Source organism: Balaenoptera ricei, chromosome 13 (genome assembly GCF_028023285.1).
Source record: "Balaenoptera ricei isolate mBalRic1 chromosome 13, mBalRic1.hap2, whole genome shotgun sequence".
Lineage (NCBI taxonomy): Eukaryota > Metazoa > Chordata > Mammalia > Artiodactyla > Balaenopteridae > Balaenoptera > Balaenoptera ricei.
Genome location: NC_082651.1, coordinates 60809606 through 60829893, shown reverse-complemented (window position 1 = coordinate 60829893; position 20288 = coordinate 60809606). Strand labels below are relative to the sequence as shown.

General features: G+C 42.1%; 1 protein-coding gene across 19 annotated transcripts in view; it reads right to left on the bottom strand.

The window, feature by feature from the left end:
* NRXN1 (neurexin 1) overlaps positions 1–20288 on the bottom strand; it is a 1117469-nt gene that overhangs the window by 423768 nt on the left and 673413 nt on the right. Inside the window, exon 1 of one of the 19 annotated variants that reach the window (XM_059942819.1) lies at positions 4349–4604. The exons of the other annotated variants lie outside the window; for them this stretch is intronic. Within the exon in view, the coding sequence (XP_059798802.1) occupies positions 4349–4604 (256 nt within the window). Of the gene's footprint in view, positions 1–4348; positions 4605–20288 lie in introns of those variants that run through there. 19 annotated transcript variants of the gene reach the window in all.

The following is a 20288-nucleotide window of genomic DNA, read 5'->3' as shown; positions in this document are numbered from 1 at the left end:
CCAAAAATAAAAACAAATATATTAATTAAAAAAAAAATCATTGCAGTGATGCACATTTTTGTCCAATAAGCCAAAGTAAGGAAGTGGTGTGTGGTAGGAACATCTACTTCAGAAGAATATTCATAGCCAAAAATGTTCTGGGTAACACATATGAATTAATTACCAGAAAAGCTAAATTTTTCTTCAACACAGTAAAGTCAAGTATATTTTGAAAGGTGTTGCTAACTCTCTTGGTTGCTAGACAAAAGAGCAAAGGGATCACTCTATCAAACAGCACCCTCCTGCCTGTGAGAAAAACAAAAGAAAAACAAAACCCTCCTCAGAATCAATGAAGTGATCCATGGGACACCAGGCAGAGGCCATCAGCCTCTCTCACAGGATTCACTCTTGTTAATACATGCTGGAAGCAAAATGTGAAGCCCTGGTCCTTGTAATGATTTCTGCTCCAAGAGATCAACCATCAAAGTACATGGAGGACCCTCTCAGTTCAAGTTTCAAAACCTCTGAGCTCATGGAATTGCTCTGGGCTAAGTGCCATGCAGAGTTGATTCTATCAGAAATTCCTCTTTGACTCCGACCAGAGATTTGGTTCTATTTTTCGGTGCCTCTGTGGTGTGCCTCAGTATCCCTACAAGAAAAAGGATATTCAAATTCCCTCCAAAAGCCCCCACTCCTTTTAGAAGTTTAGTATGTGTGTGAAAGTGCCTCAGAAAGAGAAACATTATAAATTTAAGATACAATTATTTTCCTCATAGAATGGCATTGGGCTACCTCAATTATAAACCACACTTTTAAAATCTGTTAACATTTCCTTCTGGGAAAGCCCCTTTGCCCTTTAATAGTAAAAGCTAATCAAGGCAGTATAATTTCTGGAGCACATATTTGTGGGAGGAGAACGGCTGGCACTGGTATGCTCATTCCTATGATGGTTTTCTCCTTCCTTTATGTCTTGAGATTATTGAGAGGCTCTAAGCTAATTTTTGAAAGTATGCAGAGGTACTTAGGAAAGCCAGGAGCAGAGATGGAAACCTGAGCATTGCACTGACATCATTCTATGTTTGGCACATATGGCACATCTCTAAAGCAATACCAACCGAACACACTGCTTTATTCTGAACTCTTGCTGGCTTTAAGTAGCAGTCTTAATTACAAGCAGGCTTGCTTTTTATCATTTACAGTCACACAGTGCTCCATTTATTTGACTAGGAAAATTCAATTTTTCTATAGAGGTATTTTCAACCTTTATATTTTTAAGTACATGCAAAATAAAATGGGATCCTGCAGCGATCTCAAAACCTGCTTCTCATATGCATTTTTTAAAAAAATCCTCATCATAATCTCTGCAACTGGGTCAGCTTGCACAAAGATGCTCAGGGTAGCCATGAGTGCTTTCAGCACCCTGCAATCCTTGTAAGTGACACCTCATAATAGTGCAAATGAAGCGTGGCATGATGAGAAAATGAAGAAGAATGGACCTGGATAGTCAACCCAGCAGTTTTCAAAACACAGAGGATAGGCTAAATTTTGTTCCATAAAATACACCACACATGATTTTTCTTTTACACATTCAAGCACATACATTCTTTCGCTATTATGAGAAAAATATCTTATGACTCCAAGAAATTCTACTATAAGCAAACAGGGTAGCTCGTGTGTTCATCTACATATGTATATTTGCCATAGTCTCACATTTTTAACCAAACCTCATTTACACCTGCCTTGATTTTCAGCCAGGAATTTATCATGTTGTCATTCACCTTTGTGTTTTCCCTTCACCCTCATCTCTTAGGCTCAAAGATTATTTCCTTGTGGGCCCTTTGCCTAATTAGCTGAATATTCAAGGAGTTTATTGACCCAACAAATTCACCATCACCTCTTTCTTATTAGGTTTCTTTTAAGCCATCACCCTGCCTGCCCCGCTCTCAGCCCCTCTGCATCCCCACCTCACTCCCATCTCTCCATCCCCCACCCTCAGAGGCTTATTTCATCTTTAATGTTCTTGGGTTGTTCTCTAGCCAGAGTTTTTCCCCTCTTTTCAAGGAAGGCAAGAGATGAAGTGTGAAAAATTCACACCGGCTTTTATTTGGCGGAGGTTGGCTACTGACAGGTAAGTTTGCTACTCTGATTTTTTTTAAAAAAAAGGGGGGGAAAGAAAGAATCAGAAAGCTTCCTCCGAAAGTGTGTGTGAGCAGGGTGGGGAGAGTTTCAAAAAGTAACAAACACGACCATACTATGGAACCTTCAAAGAAAAGAGAAAGTTTTCTGACCCAAAAGAATAATCACAACCGCTGCTCACTTTCCTCCAATATCCATCTATCCTTTCTTTTTCCCAGCGACAGATATGCCTGGTTTTTCATTCACGTACAGAGACAATCACTATATTCTGGAGGGAAGGAAATGTTTGTAGAGACCAGCAGACGGGGGCCTGACTAGGGTAGAAGCTACAGAGGTGAGAGGACAGGTGTCCTCTCTGCGGCAGGGTTCCCTTGGTCTTCTCCTCTCCCCACGTCCCCCAGGCGCTCTCCCTTTTCAGCCACATCCCTCGGGAGAGAGGCAGAGCCACAGAGAAGGAGAAGTTAATATGCATATGAGATTATTAGCCAAGTGCTTCCCACTGGTACAATTCAGCGCCCAACCCCCTTGCATACCCCCATCTGGCTCACCGCACCCACGCTCTGTCTGCCCCTCATGTGCCTGGGCTCGCCTCCCTCCCCCAGGACTCACATAATTTTGCACAAAGGCCAGGCAGTGGGTGAGAACTGCACCCGGGAAAGGGAGCAATAAGCTCCCAGAATCCTGTGAGCGAGCGGGGAGAGCAACAGCAACACCTTGCTGTGTCTGAGGGATCTATCCTTTCCGTCACTTTTTCCATAAAAGCCCCCTTTGGAGGCGTCACTCATGTCTCCAGCCTAGGCACGCTTAACTGGAGAGAGTCCTTGAGAGGGAACTGGGAGAAGGAAAGGAAGGGATTCCCGGGCCCACTGTGAGGTGTGCCTGGGCCACTCCCAAAGGAGGTGCCCAGCGGATTTGTTCTCTTCAGCTGGGTTAGGCTCTAACCTCTCACATTTAACCAGAACTGTCCCCAGGTAGGAAGCCAGTCCCTGGGGGAAGGGGGCCATCCCAGTATAACTAGCAGCTGCTGGGGGAGAGGAATTACCTAGGGAGAGGGGCAAAGGATCCAGAGAGGAACCAAGTCTGAAAGGGAAAGGGGCCCTACAAGCAAAAGAGGGGGAAAGAGATGTAAAAAAAAAGTGTCCATAACTTTCGCCCTGCTTTTTAAAGCAGCGGACTTTACGCTGGGGAAGAAGAAGAATTGGGAGTGGGGGAAGACTCACAAAAAACAGTTGATGTTTTATTTATTGGCAATTCAGGGAATCTGAAATAGGCACTTATCTGAAGATGCCAGGAACCTGGCCTTACACTGCTGGTCATTCTGGAGAAGAAACCTGCCAACCAAGGCTTGTCTCCACACTCTGCTCTTTACAAAGGAATTCCCGGTGAGGAGGACAGCTTCTCTCTGGTCTAACTTCTCCTCCTTCAGGCAGACCTCCTGGCTTAGACCAGCCAGCATTGCCCCACCTGCCCTCCTTGGGAAGCACTATACTCTGAGGAAGGAGGAAGCAGGACTTCCCTTATCCCAGCAGCCTTCAGACATGGTCCAAAAAGAAGTAAGTGTGTGGGATGAGGGAAAGGGGATGGTGTTCAGAGGTCCCCTCTAAACTGGGTAGGAGTTGGCAGGCACTAGAGAGGGTGCCTCCATCACCCTCCTACTTTCTCCAATTAAGGGAAGAGGTGGAGGAAAATGGAATTAGCCTCCAGTTTAGTGAGTCCCGGGACCTGCCACTTCACCGTCACTGCAGTCTGAGCGCTCCTTGGAGGAACGTGCGGGGTGGAACCTCTCCCTCCCCCAGACCAGGGAAGATGGGCAGGAGGTGGGGCAGCACACAGCGCACAGACGAAAGGTTCGGCAGAGCCCTCCTCTCTCAGGAGCTCAGGTCCCCGGGCTGAGCCCGGCTCCCCATTCGGCCACGCTGAGTGACCTTCTCGCTAGAAACGCCCCCTTCCCGCGGGGCCAAGGATGGTCTTTTAATAGGTGCCCACGTCGCTCTCCCGGCACCCTGACAAGGAACGCCCCTCCCACCCCTCACCGCAAACACCCGCGACGCCTTCCTCCAGCCCCTTCCTATTGTCTTCAAAGAGATAAGTGGCTCCCACCCAACACACCCAAATGCACGTCCCTTTCTCGCGCTCCCATTTCTCCGAGCCCTAAGGGCCGAGAAGCGAGCGCAGGGTCGAAAGGGGGGCGCGAGGGAGTTAAACCCGCGAGAACTTGGCATCGCAGACCCACCGTGTCCACCTCGCAAGGATGCCGGTGACCTGTAGATTGCAATAGGCACTGAATGATGCTTGCTGCTGCCATGGAAATGGTGGATGTGGTGCGCTCCCAAACTGGACGCCCCCCATGCCACTCCTAGGAGGCCGCTGAGGGTGAGCGGGACTATCCAGAGCAGGGCGAGGCGCCCCCCTGCGCCGCCGCCGCCGCCACTGCCGCCGCCCCCGGGCGAGCCCAGCTCGGCGCCGCACCGGAGCATCCTCTGGTACATGGCTGGGCGCCCGCCGAGGGGCAGCCGCCGCGGGAGGCAAAGTTTGGGGCGCGGTGAGGGGAGAGGGCGCCGGGGAGCGGGCGGCTCGGGGTGGGCTGCGGGGCTGGCCGCCTCACCGCGCCAGGGCACCCATCCTCTCCCTCCTTCGGACAGTCTTCTCGGGGTCCTGGGGTCCGCCGTGCCTCGCACCCCAAAGAATCCGAAACATAGCCGAGGTGAATGCAGCTGATGGGGGCTTGTCCGAAAAGGCAGCCCGGGGGAAGAGCAAGCACGGAGCGGGCGGCTGCTCCCAGATTTCCGGGGCTCCAGGTTCTCGAGAGATACTCCCAAAGAGTTTCGGGCGAGAGTGCGTGCCGGGGGGTGGGGAGCAGGGAAATGGTTTAAAGCTCCTCCCGGAGGGTCCTCACTTCTACATGACAGCCATCCACCGCGAATCCACTAGGTAAATCCATTTAGCATTGTGCGGGGGGACTGGGGAGGCCACTTCGCCGGCCCAACCTCCTTTCAACGGAGAAGCAGACCCCATGGACTCGAGGCGCCCCGTCCCTCCATTCAGCCCGGGCCGGCTCGCCCGCTCGCGCCAGCCTCCCCCGGGCAGCGCGCGGAGCAGCGGCGCGCATCGCCTGCTCCCGAGGCAATCTCCGCGTCCGCCGCCTCCTGACACTTACGCCCGGCGAGGGGTTCAGAGGGAAGAGTGCACCCTTATGAAGGAAGCGGGGATCGAACGGGGGAAAGGGAGCTGGGGAAAAGCAGAAGCACACAAAGGAGTGGGGGGAAAAAAGAAAAGGAAAAAGAAAAAAAGAAAAGAAAAGAAAAGAAGAACCACACACGCTGGCGAAGCGAGGGGCTCTATGCAAATCTGCAGTCTCCAAACAGCAAATCACTGAAGCTCGGATGCAATGCAGAGGACGAGCCTATGTAACGAGGGAGGCTGGTCTAGCTTCCCACAGAAATCGCCCTGCTTTGCCTCTCTCAAGCATTCTCCACACATCAAAGGGACACGTGTACGGCGATGCGGGGAACACCTAAAAAAGCAACGCTCCCTCCTCTGCCAGGTGATCCCTCCGTCTGAATTACAACGGCAAACGGCACCCTTCCCCTACCCCTATGGGTTAGATGTAACCACTGTCTTGAGAGCTCTTAAAAGGGAAATAATTCCGCTCTTTTTATTGGACCAAACTTGTTCTGCCAGGTGTTCAAACCCAATCTGCTAAATATGGCTTGACACCATCTACTCAAGCATCAGTTTTGATGATCTGTTAATTACACATATTACTCATAACAAAGAGCCCTCGTTCCCACTACAATATCATATCTCACATAAGGCAGTAGAAGTACAGGGAATCAAAATACACAAGGAAGAAAAAGAATGAGTGAATTTGGCAGCTGAGGAAGAGACAGAAAGAGAATAAAAAGGAAAAAAGAAGGAGACAGGTGAGAAAGAGGACAGCAGAAGAGAGAAACAGGATCAATGCGATTGCTTGTGTTTTGGTCAAACATTTTAGGAATCTTTAAGAACCCCCAAGATCTCTATAGAAGCCCAGCTATGATGATCTTTTATAAGGGTGGAGTTCTGCCTTTCTCTTACCATGTTTCATAAGGAAAATAACATCAGGAAATTTAAATCTAGTGCCCTCAAAGAAGAGGGGACATTATATTCTACTGGTGAAATGAAGAATATTTAACTGAAAGCCATGTGTCCTGGAAAAAGACCAGCAAAGCCAACACACAACTAAGAGTAAAAGTCTAGCATGGCAAGTGGATTTAGCGAGGAGGACCACAGTCACTGGAGGCTAGCAGACGGGATTTGGAACTATGATTAAAACAGTTCCCTAGTTTCTAAAAGATGATAGAAACTATGACATGACTAGTGGCTGGACATTCTTTGTTTTTATTCCTATTTAAAGACAAAGGAAAATAACTCTGACTAGGTACTACTTCTCACAGGCTTCTGTCTATATAATCCTTCATATCAAAAAAATACAAAGTCAAAAAAAAAAAAAAAATACAGTCATGTCCTGAAAAAGTAGTTCTAGGAGGATTTGATACAAATCAGCCACTCACCAAAGTGGTCATTTAGACTTACATATTGCTTCCTAGTTCATTCAAAGAGTCAACCCTGGGATTCTGATGGCCACTATGTTACCAGTGTCCAAGAGCCACCAAACCAAATTTGTAGCAATCCAACACCTCACATTCTTGGCAAAAGTTTATGTTATTCTACTAAAAATTTAATACTTCAGTAGTTCCCTAATTGAGACAGCTTAGGCATGCTAGAGAAGGTGCTTTTATCTACTTAAATACGCCTTGTCTCCCTCCCACAACTGCTCAAAGACCAACAGAACGCAAATCCTGCACTTTCCACTGTGGTCTGTTCCTGTCCTTATCCCCAGGTCATTTCCTCCTCATTTTGCTATTTTTTAGCATGTGGATTTTAATTCATTAGTCAAGGGTTGTGAATATTCATTTTTAAAATATCCAGTAAGCTTCAAAGGGATAAAAAAGAAGCACTGGATTAGGAGTCGAGAAACCTGGGCTGCCTTCTTGGTGCTGCCATTTACTGGTTATGTCGCATTTGTTATTTAGCCTCTCCCCAAGGCTCCATGGCTCCCTTTATAAAATAGTCATGTCCCTGTCTTTCCTAACAATCCCACAGGGCAGGAAGGATATAATGTAATATTTAATGAGAGAGTGCTTTAAAATATATCAAACGCTCCCCACAGCAGGCAGTTTGTCTCTCCTTCCATATAGGTCTAACATATTCCAGCTGATTGGTCTATAGCATTCATTTGGTTCCCTTCCATCTATAGAAAGGTAGAGCACTGCGTTGTTCTCTGATACCCTCATCTATGGTGATGATCTGTCCTTCCCTCCCTAACTAGATGGTAGATTCCTGAAGGGGAGAGGAGACAAATCTTCATTTGTACTCCCTCTAGTGCCCAGCATTTGTGAAACATAAGTTAGTCTCTTAAGTCACTGTGAACACTGAATTAGGAATACCAATCCATTGCTCCTATGGCTTAGGTTCCTACAAGCCTCTGGTCACAACATTTTCATCAACAGATTGATATATAACCTTATTTTATGTGTTTTCTGTTCAAAGACATCTTATTTAATATACATTGTTGATTCATTAACATTGAACTCATAGCCAACATCACTGTAACTTAAGCCTGAATGAAGCTCAACTAACATACTTATTTTCTCTGTTAAGACATACCATGGCTTTCTTTGCTCAGGAACATTAGACGGCACTTCAGCACTATGTTTAGGGACCATTTTAAACAGCAAAATCACCAACGAAAAGAACAAAAATGTGCAAAATATGGTACTAAATAGACCACACAAAGGATGTTTGTTTACAGTATGAGCTGAAACAAGGCAGAGCGTTGCCTTGTTTGACCTCAACTGGGAACGAGGGTGTTGAGGACTCTTTTTGACACTCTGTGCATGTCTGTTAATAACCGCCTCAGTGCCATGGGTATTGATTTGGGGGTTACAAATTTTAGTGAGGAGGTGAGGTCATACCTATGAATAACAGTGATTGACTGTATTTGTTACTTTCTCGAATGTACAGGGAAGGATGGGGCTGGGAGAATTTGGGGAATGATTTGTATAAATTAAAGCCATAGGAATAGAGTAAATGTAGACGATTCTGATGAACATTTCCAAGAGCATTCTCTTGGAAGAAAATGAAGAAAAGACTCCTCTGACTGTCTTATATTGTCTTAGGCCTTGGGAGAGAAAGGTCGGGTTAGGGAAGGCATAGGCCAGAAATCTCAGTCTCACGGGAGTCTCAAGGGCTAAAGAGGAAATATTTATGGCTGCCTTGAAAGAAGAAATTGTAGCTGTCGTGTTTTCAGGCAGATGTCTAAGGCACCTTTGCAGTACCTAGGAGGTTCTTGGGTGGATTCTGTGATACTGATGCTGCAATATTTGTTATAAATGGCTGTTATAGTGGAACAAGGAGCAAATTCTCTGTCTAGAGAGTGGAGAAAAGTCCTGTGAGCAGACTCATGCCTAATCTGGATGAAGCAAATAAAGCTTGCGCTTACTCTTCATGTCTCTTCAGCTGGTCAGTTCTTTGGCTGGAAGTGTATTACCTAAAGGAAACTGAGGGGACTTCCCTGGTGGCACGGTGGTTAAGAATCCACCTGCCAATGCAGGGGACACGGGTTCGATCCCTAGTCCCGGAAGATCCCACATGCCACGGAGCAACTAAGCCCGTGCGCCACAACTACTGAGCCTGCGCTCTAAGGCCGGTGAGCCACAACTCCTGAAGCCCGTGCACTGAGAGCCCGTGCTCCGCAACAAGAGAAGCCATTGCAATGAGAAGACCCCGCACTGCAACAAAGAGTATCCCCCACTCTCTGCAACTTGAGAAAGGCCCAGGAGTAGCAACGAAGACCCAACGCAGCCAAAAATAAATAAATAAATAAAGTTATTAAAAATAAAATAAAATAAAGGAAACTGAGGCAGCACTGACAAATTGTTCTCAGGTGAGTAAAAAGTTGGTTGGAGGCGACGTAGTGCTCAGCTGCTTGTAATTTACTCTTAAATACTGCAGCATGGACAATGTGATATAAATGTGTGTTAGTGCTGTTCTGTGTCTCAGGAGGTTGGTTTTTTTCATCAGGAATGTATGCTCCAACATCTCAGCCAGAATTACAGAAGTCAGAGGTGACTTCTGGAAGTCTTGAGTTATCATCATCTCCAATCATGATGTGGCTTTGCTCATTAATTATAATGTATGTTGGAAACAGATTATCATCAGTGACATAAATGGCTTGTCAGTTGGTTGATGGAGGTTAGGGGTGGGTTCTCTTTGGTGAAATCATTAACATTCAAGATATGTGGACTGGCCAAAATTTTTGTAAACATGCTTTGCTTCTATTTGAATAGAGTATATGAATCTATAAGGCCTTTCACCCTTTACTATAAGGAATGGTGTCATAATATTAGTAATAATAAGAACTAATATATTCATAACTGGCACAACTCTGAGAGGTGTAAATGTATGAGCTCATTTAATCATCACAAAACCATATGAAGTGGGTGCTATCACTGATCCCTAACAAACCTTAATCACCTAATTCTGACAGATGATGATCTGGATGCTGCCACTGAAATATTGCCATATTTGCTTTAAGAAAACCTATTGGCAAGACATTTTGGGGTACCTAAAAGAACCAAGAGCTGGAACTTCATCAAGCTTCCAGAACATGCTGTAAGATTTTGTACCTACTTATTAATAAGTGTCTGTTTCTGTAGCAGAAGTTGGTCTGCAGCTTAAATCCACTAGGACCTGTGGGAACGCTTGGAAGAGTGGTTGACCCTCCCCTGCCTCTGACCACTGTGGGTACCGAGCTCTACCAAGAGAATCTAATAGCTGTGCATAGGGAGTTATTCTAGATGCATTCATAGCTGATGATTTATAATGAACGAGAAGGCAGGTAGCCTACGTCAGACAACCATGTAAGAAATGGGAGATGGGCTTGAAAGCTGAGGGGACAAAAGAAAAGAAATGGAAGGAGAAAGAGAAAAAGAGTGTGTAGAAGGGGGAGTGTACACAGAAATGGAAAAGCACAGGTTATTTCAAACTATTTTTTCATATTCCTAAAATCACCCTTCTGTCTCAAGAAACAAAATGGTTGTCAGGCAGACACTTTCAACCTTTTCGTGTTTTTCTTAAAACTTAATTGGAAATTGTTACAGCTCAGTATTAAGCTTTTAAAATAGAAAAGTAGACAATAAAACGGCAGAGAGGAAGTATATTAAAACCTACAGGGCTTCTCTGGTGGCGCAGTGGTTGGGAGTCCTCCTGCCAATGCAGGGGACACGGGTTCGAGCCCTGGTCCGGGAAGATCCCACATGCCGCGGAGCAACTAAGCCCGTGCGCCACAACTACTGAGCCTGCGCTCTGGAGCCCGCGAGCCACAACTACTGAAGCCCGTGCACCACAACTGCTGAAGCCCGTGCGCCACAACTGCTGAAGCCCATGCGCCTAGAGCCTGTGCTCTGCAACAAGAGAAGCCACCGCGGTGAGAAGCCCGCGCACCGCAACAAAGAGTAGACCCCGCTCACTGCAACTAGAGAGAGCCCGCGTGCAGCAGTGAAGACCCAATGCAGCCAAATATTAAATAGATGAATAAAAAAAAATTAAAAAAAATACCTACAGGCAGCACCAATCTTTTAAAAATTAAAAACGAGCAGAGTGTCAGTCATGCATTTTGCGTTTCTACTGATGTCAGCACAAGAAAAGGCAAAGAGACCCCACATAACCATCTACCTGCATTTCTGAGTTGGGCTTGAGAGAGAGTAAAGAGGGAGAGGCTCAGGAGAGGATGCTGTCTGTGAAGCTGCAAAGACAAACCTCTGATCCTGGGTTATTGCAGGTCCCTAAAGGTGTTCGGAGAAAAGATCAGAATAGATCAGAAGAGTAAGGACACTGAGAGAAAGGAAGGAAGGAAGGAAGGGAGGGAGGAAGGGAGGGGAGGAAGGAAGGAAGGAAGAAGAAAGAAAGAAAGAAAGAAAGAAAGAAAGAAAGAAAGAAAGAAAGAAGAAAGAAAAGAAAAGAAAGGAAGGAAGGAAGGAAGGAAGAGAAAGAAAGAAAGAGAAAGAAAGGAAGGAAGGAAGAAAAAAGAAAGAAAGAGAAAGAAAGAAAGGAAGAAAGAGGGAGCAAGGAAAGGAACGGGGAGGAAGAAATGGAGAAAGGGGGAGGGAGGGAGGGAGGAAAAGAAAGAAAAGAAAGAAAAGAAAAGATGCCAGGGCTAAAAGCATCCCTGGAGATTTTGTAGTACAGTCTCTTCAGATGATAAACTTGAGGCCCACAGAAGTAATAATGTTACCAAAAACTCAGATTTATTTATGAAATGTTTACTTAACTGGAAGTGAACTTTTATCTCCCACCACCCATAGTCCAGTCATAGATGTAGATTGAGAAATTCAGTCAATGTACCTATTACCTAGAACCTCCACACTGAGGGAGAGTAGCGGGAACCCAACATGAGCCAACATGATGCCCAATTCACTCAAAAGAAGTTAAAGCTTGCAGTTTGATTTCTGAAATAAGAATAGATTTATTCAGTCACAGTTAGTTGTGTTTAGGACTGAATTATTTTATGCCAGTGGTCCCCAACCTTTTTGGCACCAGGGACCGGTTTTGTGGAAGACAATTTCTCCACGGACTGGGGAGGGGGGGATGGTTTTGGGATGATTCAAGTGCATTACATTTATTGTGCACTTTATTTCTATTATCATTACATTGTAACATATAATGAAATAATTATAGAACTCACCATAATGCAGAATCAGTGGGAGCCCTGAGGTTGCTTTCCTGCAACTCGATGGTCCCATCTGGGGGTGACGGGAGACAGTGACACCCAAAGTGTGTTGCTTATGTCCAGTCTATTCTGTAAGATGCAGCTCAATTGTCAGTTGCCATTCACTGATAGGGTTTTGATATGAGTCTGCAAGCAACTGATTTATTATGGTCTCTGTGCAGTCAAACCTCTCTGCTAATGATAATCTGTATTTGCAGCCACTCCCCAGTGCTAGCTAGCATCACTGCCTCAGCTCCATCTCAGATCATCAGGCATTAGATTCTCATAAGGAGCGCGCAACCTAGATCCCTCGCACGCGCAGTTCACAGTAGCGTTTGCGCTCCTATGAGAATCTAATGCCGCTGCTGATCTGACACGAGGCAGAGGCTCAGGCGGTAATGTGAGCGATGGGGACGGCTGTAAATACAGATGAAGCTTCACTCGATCGCCTGCCATTCACCTCCTGCTCTGCAGCCCGGTTCCTAACAGGGAACCCCTGTTTTATGCTATCTTTTCTCTTGCCCCTTTTAATAAAAAGTTCATTTATGACATCCTAGATAAAATTTGTTGCCTAAGCACCAAGGCTGGGTCATAGAAATTTCATTATTAACTGCATCTTGAAGTGTTGTGGGCATTGCTTTGGTACCACCCAATCATATGCTATCTTTTGGTCACTAGCATCTTATATTGTTTGTATAGTTATTTAAACGTACTTGTGGTGCTGACAAACTCTTCCCTAGGTTGATGCCATTGGATGTGAATGTGTTCATAGTGTAGAGGGAAAACATGTGGCTCGAGTGCTGGACTGTGAGTTTGAATCTGAGTCCACAGTTATTACCCATGTGACACTGTGTTTCATGGACCCTTGCCCCCATTTCCTCATCTGTAAAATGATTATAACACTGTGTAAAATATATTAAGCACTAAATATAAGTTATTGTCATTTACTCACAGGTACATATTTTAGATAGCTGCTAAAGACATACTGATAATGAGCTGTAATGTGATTTTTAATTTAGCCCTATTTCAGACTCTTCCCACTCAGTCAAGTTCGGCCACCTCCCCAGTTCTCTGTTACTCTAAATCCTCAAACTTTAGTGTTCCCGAGAATCACTAGAACAGCTTCTTAAATCAAAGACTGCTTTGCTTTTGATTCCCATGATTTGTAGAGGGGCCTGATAATTTGCTTTTTTAACAAGTTCCTAGGTAATGCTCATACTGCTGGCCCAGAGGAACTAGATTTTCAGAACCACTGCTCTGTCTGAATGTCAACGTCTTTAACACGGGTTTTATTAACCAACACAGGGAGGGCTTTCTAATTAAACTCCTTACCAATAACCTCGCCTCTTTGGCTGTGTATTCTAAACATAGACAGCAGTGCTGTTCCCAGATCTCTTCTTTAAAGCATTCTTTAAAAACTTCAAGATGTCCAGCATATAAACCTATATGTTCTCATTTCACACCATGAAACTATAAATTCCTTTTATTCTACTTAGAAAAAGCTATTTTCTTTTCCTTCTCATCTTTTGAATTTGTGCTCTTCTTCAGTTAGCCTGGCCAGCGGCTAGAGGCAGGACTGAGTTCCTACAGGACTGAAGGCACTGCGTTAGGGTTCAAATCTGACTTTACTAACTTATCAGCCACGTGGCCTTATGCAGGTGAGGATGCTTGTTTCCATATAAAACGTAATACTGGCCATCCAAATAGCCAGGCACCATTTTAAAAAAGAAAAAAAAAAGTCCCTTTCAGGTCCTGGCATACCAGGTCTTCAGTCTGACCAGCATCAGCCACAGGAAAGATCAGTGACAAAAACTGACAACCTGGGATCTGTCACCTGCATTCACCAGCACAGTCTATCATACATACACGCCACAGAAGAAAGCAACATGGGATCATTGAGAATGGAACTAGAGTTGGAAGGACAACTATAAGGCAAGTTAGGGTGATATAAAAACTGAGATATAATTTGCAAATTCCCTAGTAAATACAGATATTCAAATCCAGAACCAGACGTCACGCCCATACCATGAGTTCAATTTCCTGAATGCCGGAGCACTTACACCATATAAACCAATTCAATCTATCTTTATGGATATATGTTCTGGAGCATATGTTGCCATTTGAATTCACTGAAAGGAATTTAATCATGCAATTTGAATTGAATCTCTAAATAGGTTTATCTGGGAATCTATAATTTAATCCCCATCCAATTCAGGACAAATAGATTAGATTACACATTTTGTCAGAGTGATATTTTGAAGTTAGTACTGTAGTAAAGTTAGTGTGACTATCCCACGACAAAGATCCCTTTTCCAGGTAAGTAAAAGGCATATTAACCATTTCTTTACCATGGCATATTAAGCCATTCAAAATTTGTCTCCATCCTGCCTCTCCTGTCTTATCTTTACCTCAACTTCTGCCACTTACCCCACAAACATCCTAGGCTCCAGCAACATGAACTCCTCTTCCCTAAATACACTGCATTTTTTCACTTCTTTTGCCACTGCCCATGCGATTCCCTCTCTAAAAATGATCTTTTCTCCTACCTAGGTCTCTTACTATCCCATTCATTCCTCTACCAAATTGTTGGAAAATTTTCTGAACTCCTCCAGTTTTTCAAGCATAGACTATCACAAATACCTAAAAAAAAAAAAAAAAAATGCCCGGGGTATGTAATAGTATATTTACATTATTTTTGTGCTGTATGAATGAAGTGTCAAGATAAATGGTTAAATCTACATCCATGTTTAGGAATTTAAAATAACCCAAACCAACAAACAAAAGAAATCCGCCCTCCCCTCTTCAATTTATCCTTGCAGGCTTTTGGTTAGCTCTTTCATTGCCTAAAATATATAACAAATTTAGGCTGAACTTTGATTCGAATGCTAAACAAATTGGTTATGAAGAATAAGGGAATTCATTGTCATATTTTCCTACTCATGTTATAAACAGATGTCTTTCTTTCCCATACTATGTAAAAGGAAAATAAAACACCACCAAGCAAAGATGCTTGCTGCCAAGTTGAATTGCAGAGCAAACATTTATAGCCAACTTATAAATCCTTGAAAATAGGGTTTTATAATGGAAATACTGGCACCATTTTAACTATAACCATTCAAATAATATCACTATAGCAGAACTTATAATCTAATATACCTGTTCTGGGACGGATGAGAGACTTAGCTATAGGTTTCGGAAAAACTTCCAGTGGCTCAATTCAAATTGAATGATCATTCCGTATAGTTCAAATCTCTTAGAATATTTATCTTTATTTCAAAATGTGTAGTATATGCTCCAAAACATTTAAAAGATAGAATATATTTTTGATACTTGTATAAAAAGATATGACCTCTGAGAGGCATTTCCAAAAATCATCAATCAGTTTTTTTTCAACTGTCTTCTTTTTCTCTCATGAAAGAATTACTTTCCTCAGGTTTTCTGTTCTATTGCTGAGATGATTCCCCCAGAGACCTGTATGTTTATCTTGACAGGTGTTAGTAGATCTGTAGACCTCTGTGGAATTGTTCCTAGTTGCGTTGAGGTACAGGAGAAAACATTATGTCTGCAAACTAATGAACTTACCTTATTGCATTCTAAATAAAATAAACCACCCAGCAAGTGGAATTAATCTACTAATGTCTTCCTAATGAAGTTTTCATTAGGCATAATAAAAATGGTGTGGTCTTCAATATTTAACACGTGATAGGTATTAAAGCATATCTGATGATTTTTAAAATGCATACCTGATAATTGCCTTTATCTTATTTTCAAATGAACTAGTTTACCCTCAGATTGCTTTAAGCACCTAATCAAAGAGATACAAGAAACATTTCTAGACTTAAGGGAATGTTTTATATCCAAATGGACAGAAGAAATGTCTCATCTACCATTATCCTTAAATAATTAAAACCAGATTTGCTGTTCTAATTTTTAAGAATGGAGATATATAATAGTGTGCAATTTTCTGTGCTATGTAAAATGTCACTCATTAATGAAATTTAGCCAAATACTGAGAATGGAAGTGTGTTAGTCCAATTCACAGTGGTTTGCTTTAAAATAATGCTACCTCCTAGCATAGCAAACAGCAACTTAAATTCTGATGAGAACTGGATACTTTACTGGCCAATGGAAGAGCAGCTACAAACACAATCAGTGTCCTTTCTTATTGGCAACATTTTGATTTGTCATTTGTTAAAGAAAAAATTCAAAGCATCATGCAGAAACACCTACCTACTTCAGAAAATCATCAGTTTGGGATCATGTGATATCTCGTTCCATCTAACATTTACAGTAGCATGTAGACGAGCCACAAAGAAGTCACATCCTCATTGCTACACTACGCCACATTCTTAATTTCTCATTTCAGGTTCCCATATAAATTATCTCCCGCTTTGGTATAATCACGGTTGTCCAACTGAGACTTGAAGATCTTATCAGTCATGCATTTTACTATTATTATTGAAATTTACTCATTTCAATGCTTACTTACTGCCAAATAAGCATATTATTTACTTCAGAGGCCAGAAAACAAACATAGTAATAGGAGAGTAAAGGTGGGTCTTTTCTCCTTCAGCAGTAGGAGCCAGAAACAGTATGAAAGCAATGGATCATGAAGAAAAGCAATTTCCTACTTGAGGGATTAGACAGTACCCTCTTTTGTACTGTTAAATCACAGTTTTGGTTATTTTTTCAAGTAATACTGATTTTTTTTCAATTTACATAAATATAGTCTCTAGAGGAACTGCAAGAGAACCCCCAAACACAAACCCTCTCAACCAATCAATAGAAGAGATATAAAAAAGCCCTCATTTATGTTTACAGCCTTGAGCAACCCTTCACACAGCATAAAAAAAATAAAAAATAAATAAACGAAACGGCTACACAAGCTAAAGATAATTAGCTTAACAAGGATGACTTCGAACTGAAATGTGAGGCTTTTTTCTTTTCTTTCTTTAGGAAAAATATAGGTGATTTTTATTTTGAAGCAGCTCACATTTGCTAGTATTAGAAAATTGAAAACTGTAAATTTCAGCAAATGTTTGCTTTCCTTTTTAGGTTCACAACAGTATTAACCACTGCCATCAGTCAGTATTACCTTCAGATTTGAGGAAATCTGTAGCATAAAACTGTGCTCTGGAATATCATGTGCAAATCTTAATCAATTTAAAATGTATTTACATTCAAGGAGGAGTAAAGCATACTCTTAAATAATAAAGGCAAATAATAGTTACATGTACAAAACAGGGGGAAGGAAAACCATGAGCCTGTTTTCACAGCCCATTTTTTTAAAGGTTTATTGCTGATATGAGTCATGTTTAAGGAAGTTGCACATTTTCTATGCAGAAGACCGTTATGTCAGATAATTAAGAACAAAAAGCCCCCATAGCTAAATAGAAGCGTTGTGACAAAACCTTATAATTTATTTCAACTTATTCCTCAGTTATCCGGTTTGCCTAGAATCCTACACTTCATACTGTTAACAGACACCTGAGGTATGGTGGTTGGTTAGTGGTTAGCTCTAGCTTTTATTTTAATTGTCCTTTTTTTTCCCACTTTGTCAAAATAGTGACGCTAAGGTATTTTTGAACTCAATAGCCTACAGAGACATTAAGAGCAAATATACATATTTCTTGTTTTATATATAACTGGAGCAGTATTTTCTAATTTTGGTGGAATAATCTATTGTATTGTGAAAATTAAAGAGAATACGGAACTATACACAGAAACCAAATTAGAAGAGTACAGATCTATAACCCATAGAATAAAATTTGACTGTTACAATCAAACAGTTTTGGAAGAAGTGTGAAGTTGTTCAGTATGGCTGAGATAAGTAGAATTTGGAGCAATGAATGATATTATTTTCACCCAGTTTAAATTCCTCAATCCAGTAATAGAATGATTAAAAACAGGTTAGTTGGGCAAATGAAGTTTGAATCCACTGGGTTTCCAGGACTGGGAATTAAAGAAAAAAAATCAAGAGTTGGATTGCTAACAGGTCAAGAATGGAAAATAGGTTACAATTTCCCAGATTTAAAAAAAATAGCATAAAAAGTATATGATTTGTAATGAGACACAGATCTGGTTCTAAAGAATCCAATAGTTTCCCATGACTTACTAGGTGGTAACTATATAGGAATACCAATATTCATTTTAAAAATCAATGACTTTAGTCACTGTAGTTTTTTAGGGACAGCCCAGTCCTTAGATAATGGATCAAGCTATCAACCTAGAAAGGCAGTTGTAGCAGATACTTCTAATTTGTACTCAATATCTACTTTGCCTTCTTCCTGGCAAATTGAACAAATCGTTTTTGGGGGTAGGGAGGGATAAAGTACATAGAAGGGCAATATGCCCCACTAAAAATACTTGCCTTCCCAAACTCCCCTACAGTCAGAGTACCCTTGTGACCCAGTTAATTTTGAGGAAATGTAAATGGAAGTCCTTGGAAAAGGTTTTCTACAAAGCCCTTCAGGCTTTCTGCCACAAAACCTTATTCCTCTTGTCCAAAATGCAGAATCACTGTGTATGGAAGATACCCACTCTGAGACCATGGGGTCAAAATCACACTCTAAGGATGGAGAAGCAAGAGGATAGAAGGAGTCTAAATACTTGACATTTTCCTACTGGAGTTACACTAGCCCTGCATCACCTACCTCTGAGTTTCTTATTAAATTTGAAATGTAAACAATCTTCTGTTTAATCCAATGTAAGTCAGGTTATCAGTTTGGGGAAGCTAAATACATACCTAATATATAACTAATTTCTGGGAAGGATGATTACTTAGGTGAGCAAGTTAGCAATCTTGGGCTCTGGGGGAGACACTTATCCTTAAGGAAAGTCAGTAACATATTGTCCAGAACTGTGATTTTAATGAGTCAGGATATGCTTTGGGTTCCTCCAGAACCACATGCATTTTAGAAAGTTAAGGTAGTTGCTTTAATACAGGCGCCTATTAAAGATAATAATTGGGAAGTAAAGCTATCCAAGGCCCTTAAACAAGAAGAAAATGCCTTTGAGTAAAGAATGCTATGGCACTAAAGGGAAGTGTTCTCTCTTTGTCTTCCCTAAGCATGCCAGGGAAAAGTAAGAGAACATTCCATTTTCTAGAGATAAGGAATTAGAACCTGCCAAAGACACACTCTCAATCAGATGGGTATCTGAAGTGGGCTTATTAGTAATAAACTCATCTTCCCGGGGTATATACTTAAGTGTGAGTAGGTACAGCTGATATACATTTATTTGTCCATTTATTCATTAAAGTATCAAATAATTTATTTATCTAACAAATATTCATTGAGTACCTACTCTACAGCAGGATGTGTACCAGGCCCTGAGCTCATCCGGAAAGAAACATTTGGGGACTTGGTTCTAGTTGAGGAAAGGAGCCTTTGAGGTTATTGCCTCCTTATCTTGAACTGGGCTGATCCCAATCCTCTCCTGAAGTCCATGAAAGGATGATATGTCCCTTGTGACTTATAGAAACTGCCCTGTCAATGGGATTGAATTGGAGCTGAAAGAGTATTCTTACGTCAGTTAATATAGTTTCATACTCAAAGGGTTTCAAAGCAGCACCGTGCACAATTCAGACACGCTTATCGACCAGGTGCTTACCACCTATTTGGCAGATGCTGTTTATAAAGTTTTTAAGAAACAAATATTGATCCAAACAATCCCTTGCATTTAATATTCTATCATTCTGGAAGGCCACTATTAACTTTGATGTACACATGCAATTACCTGTCTGACTAAAGAGTTTCAATTGTCCTAACTTTTGGTCACCACACCATGATTAAATGCATAGAAGCAACAAGTTGTTGACTTGGGCAGCCAGAAAACCACTGTGGCATAAGATTGATAGTTATATCGCCTACCAAACAATGTCTTTGTCGTTGCTTCCTACAGTACTCAAAGTCCCAGATAAGAATTTAAAGCTGGATTTTGTTCTTACTTCTGCGTACATGTTATTTATGCAAATGTAAATAAAATGTATCTAGGAAGAATCCAGAAGGTCCACAGGGGAGTGAAGATTGATTAAATTATTGTAGAGCTCACAAAACACATTTTCAACTGGCAGGGCATCCTCTTCATCAGACTACCATATGCTTCAAAGTAGGAAAAACTAACATGCATAAATGTAAAGTCTTGCATGTAGGTTTGAGAAAATCAATAGCATAAGCACAGGATGAGGGAGACCGGATTCTGTAGTTCTTAGTGTAAAAAAGTACCACGAGATTTTCACTGAACAAAAATGTAATCATAGACAACAGTTTGACGCAACTGTTAGAAAAACTGCATGAATTGAATTGTAGTATGCAGTTCATTTTTCTGCACTTTACATAAGACACATATAGAGTATTGTTTG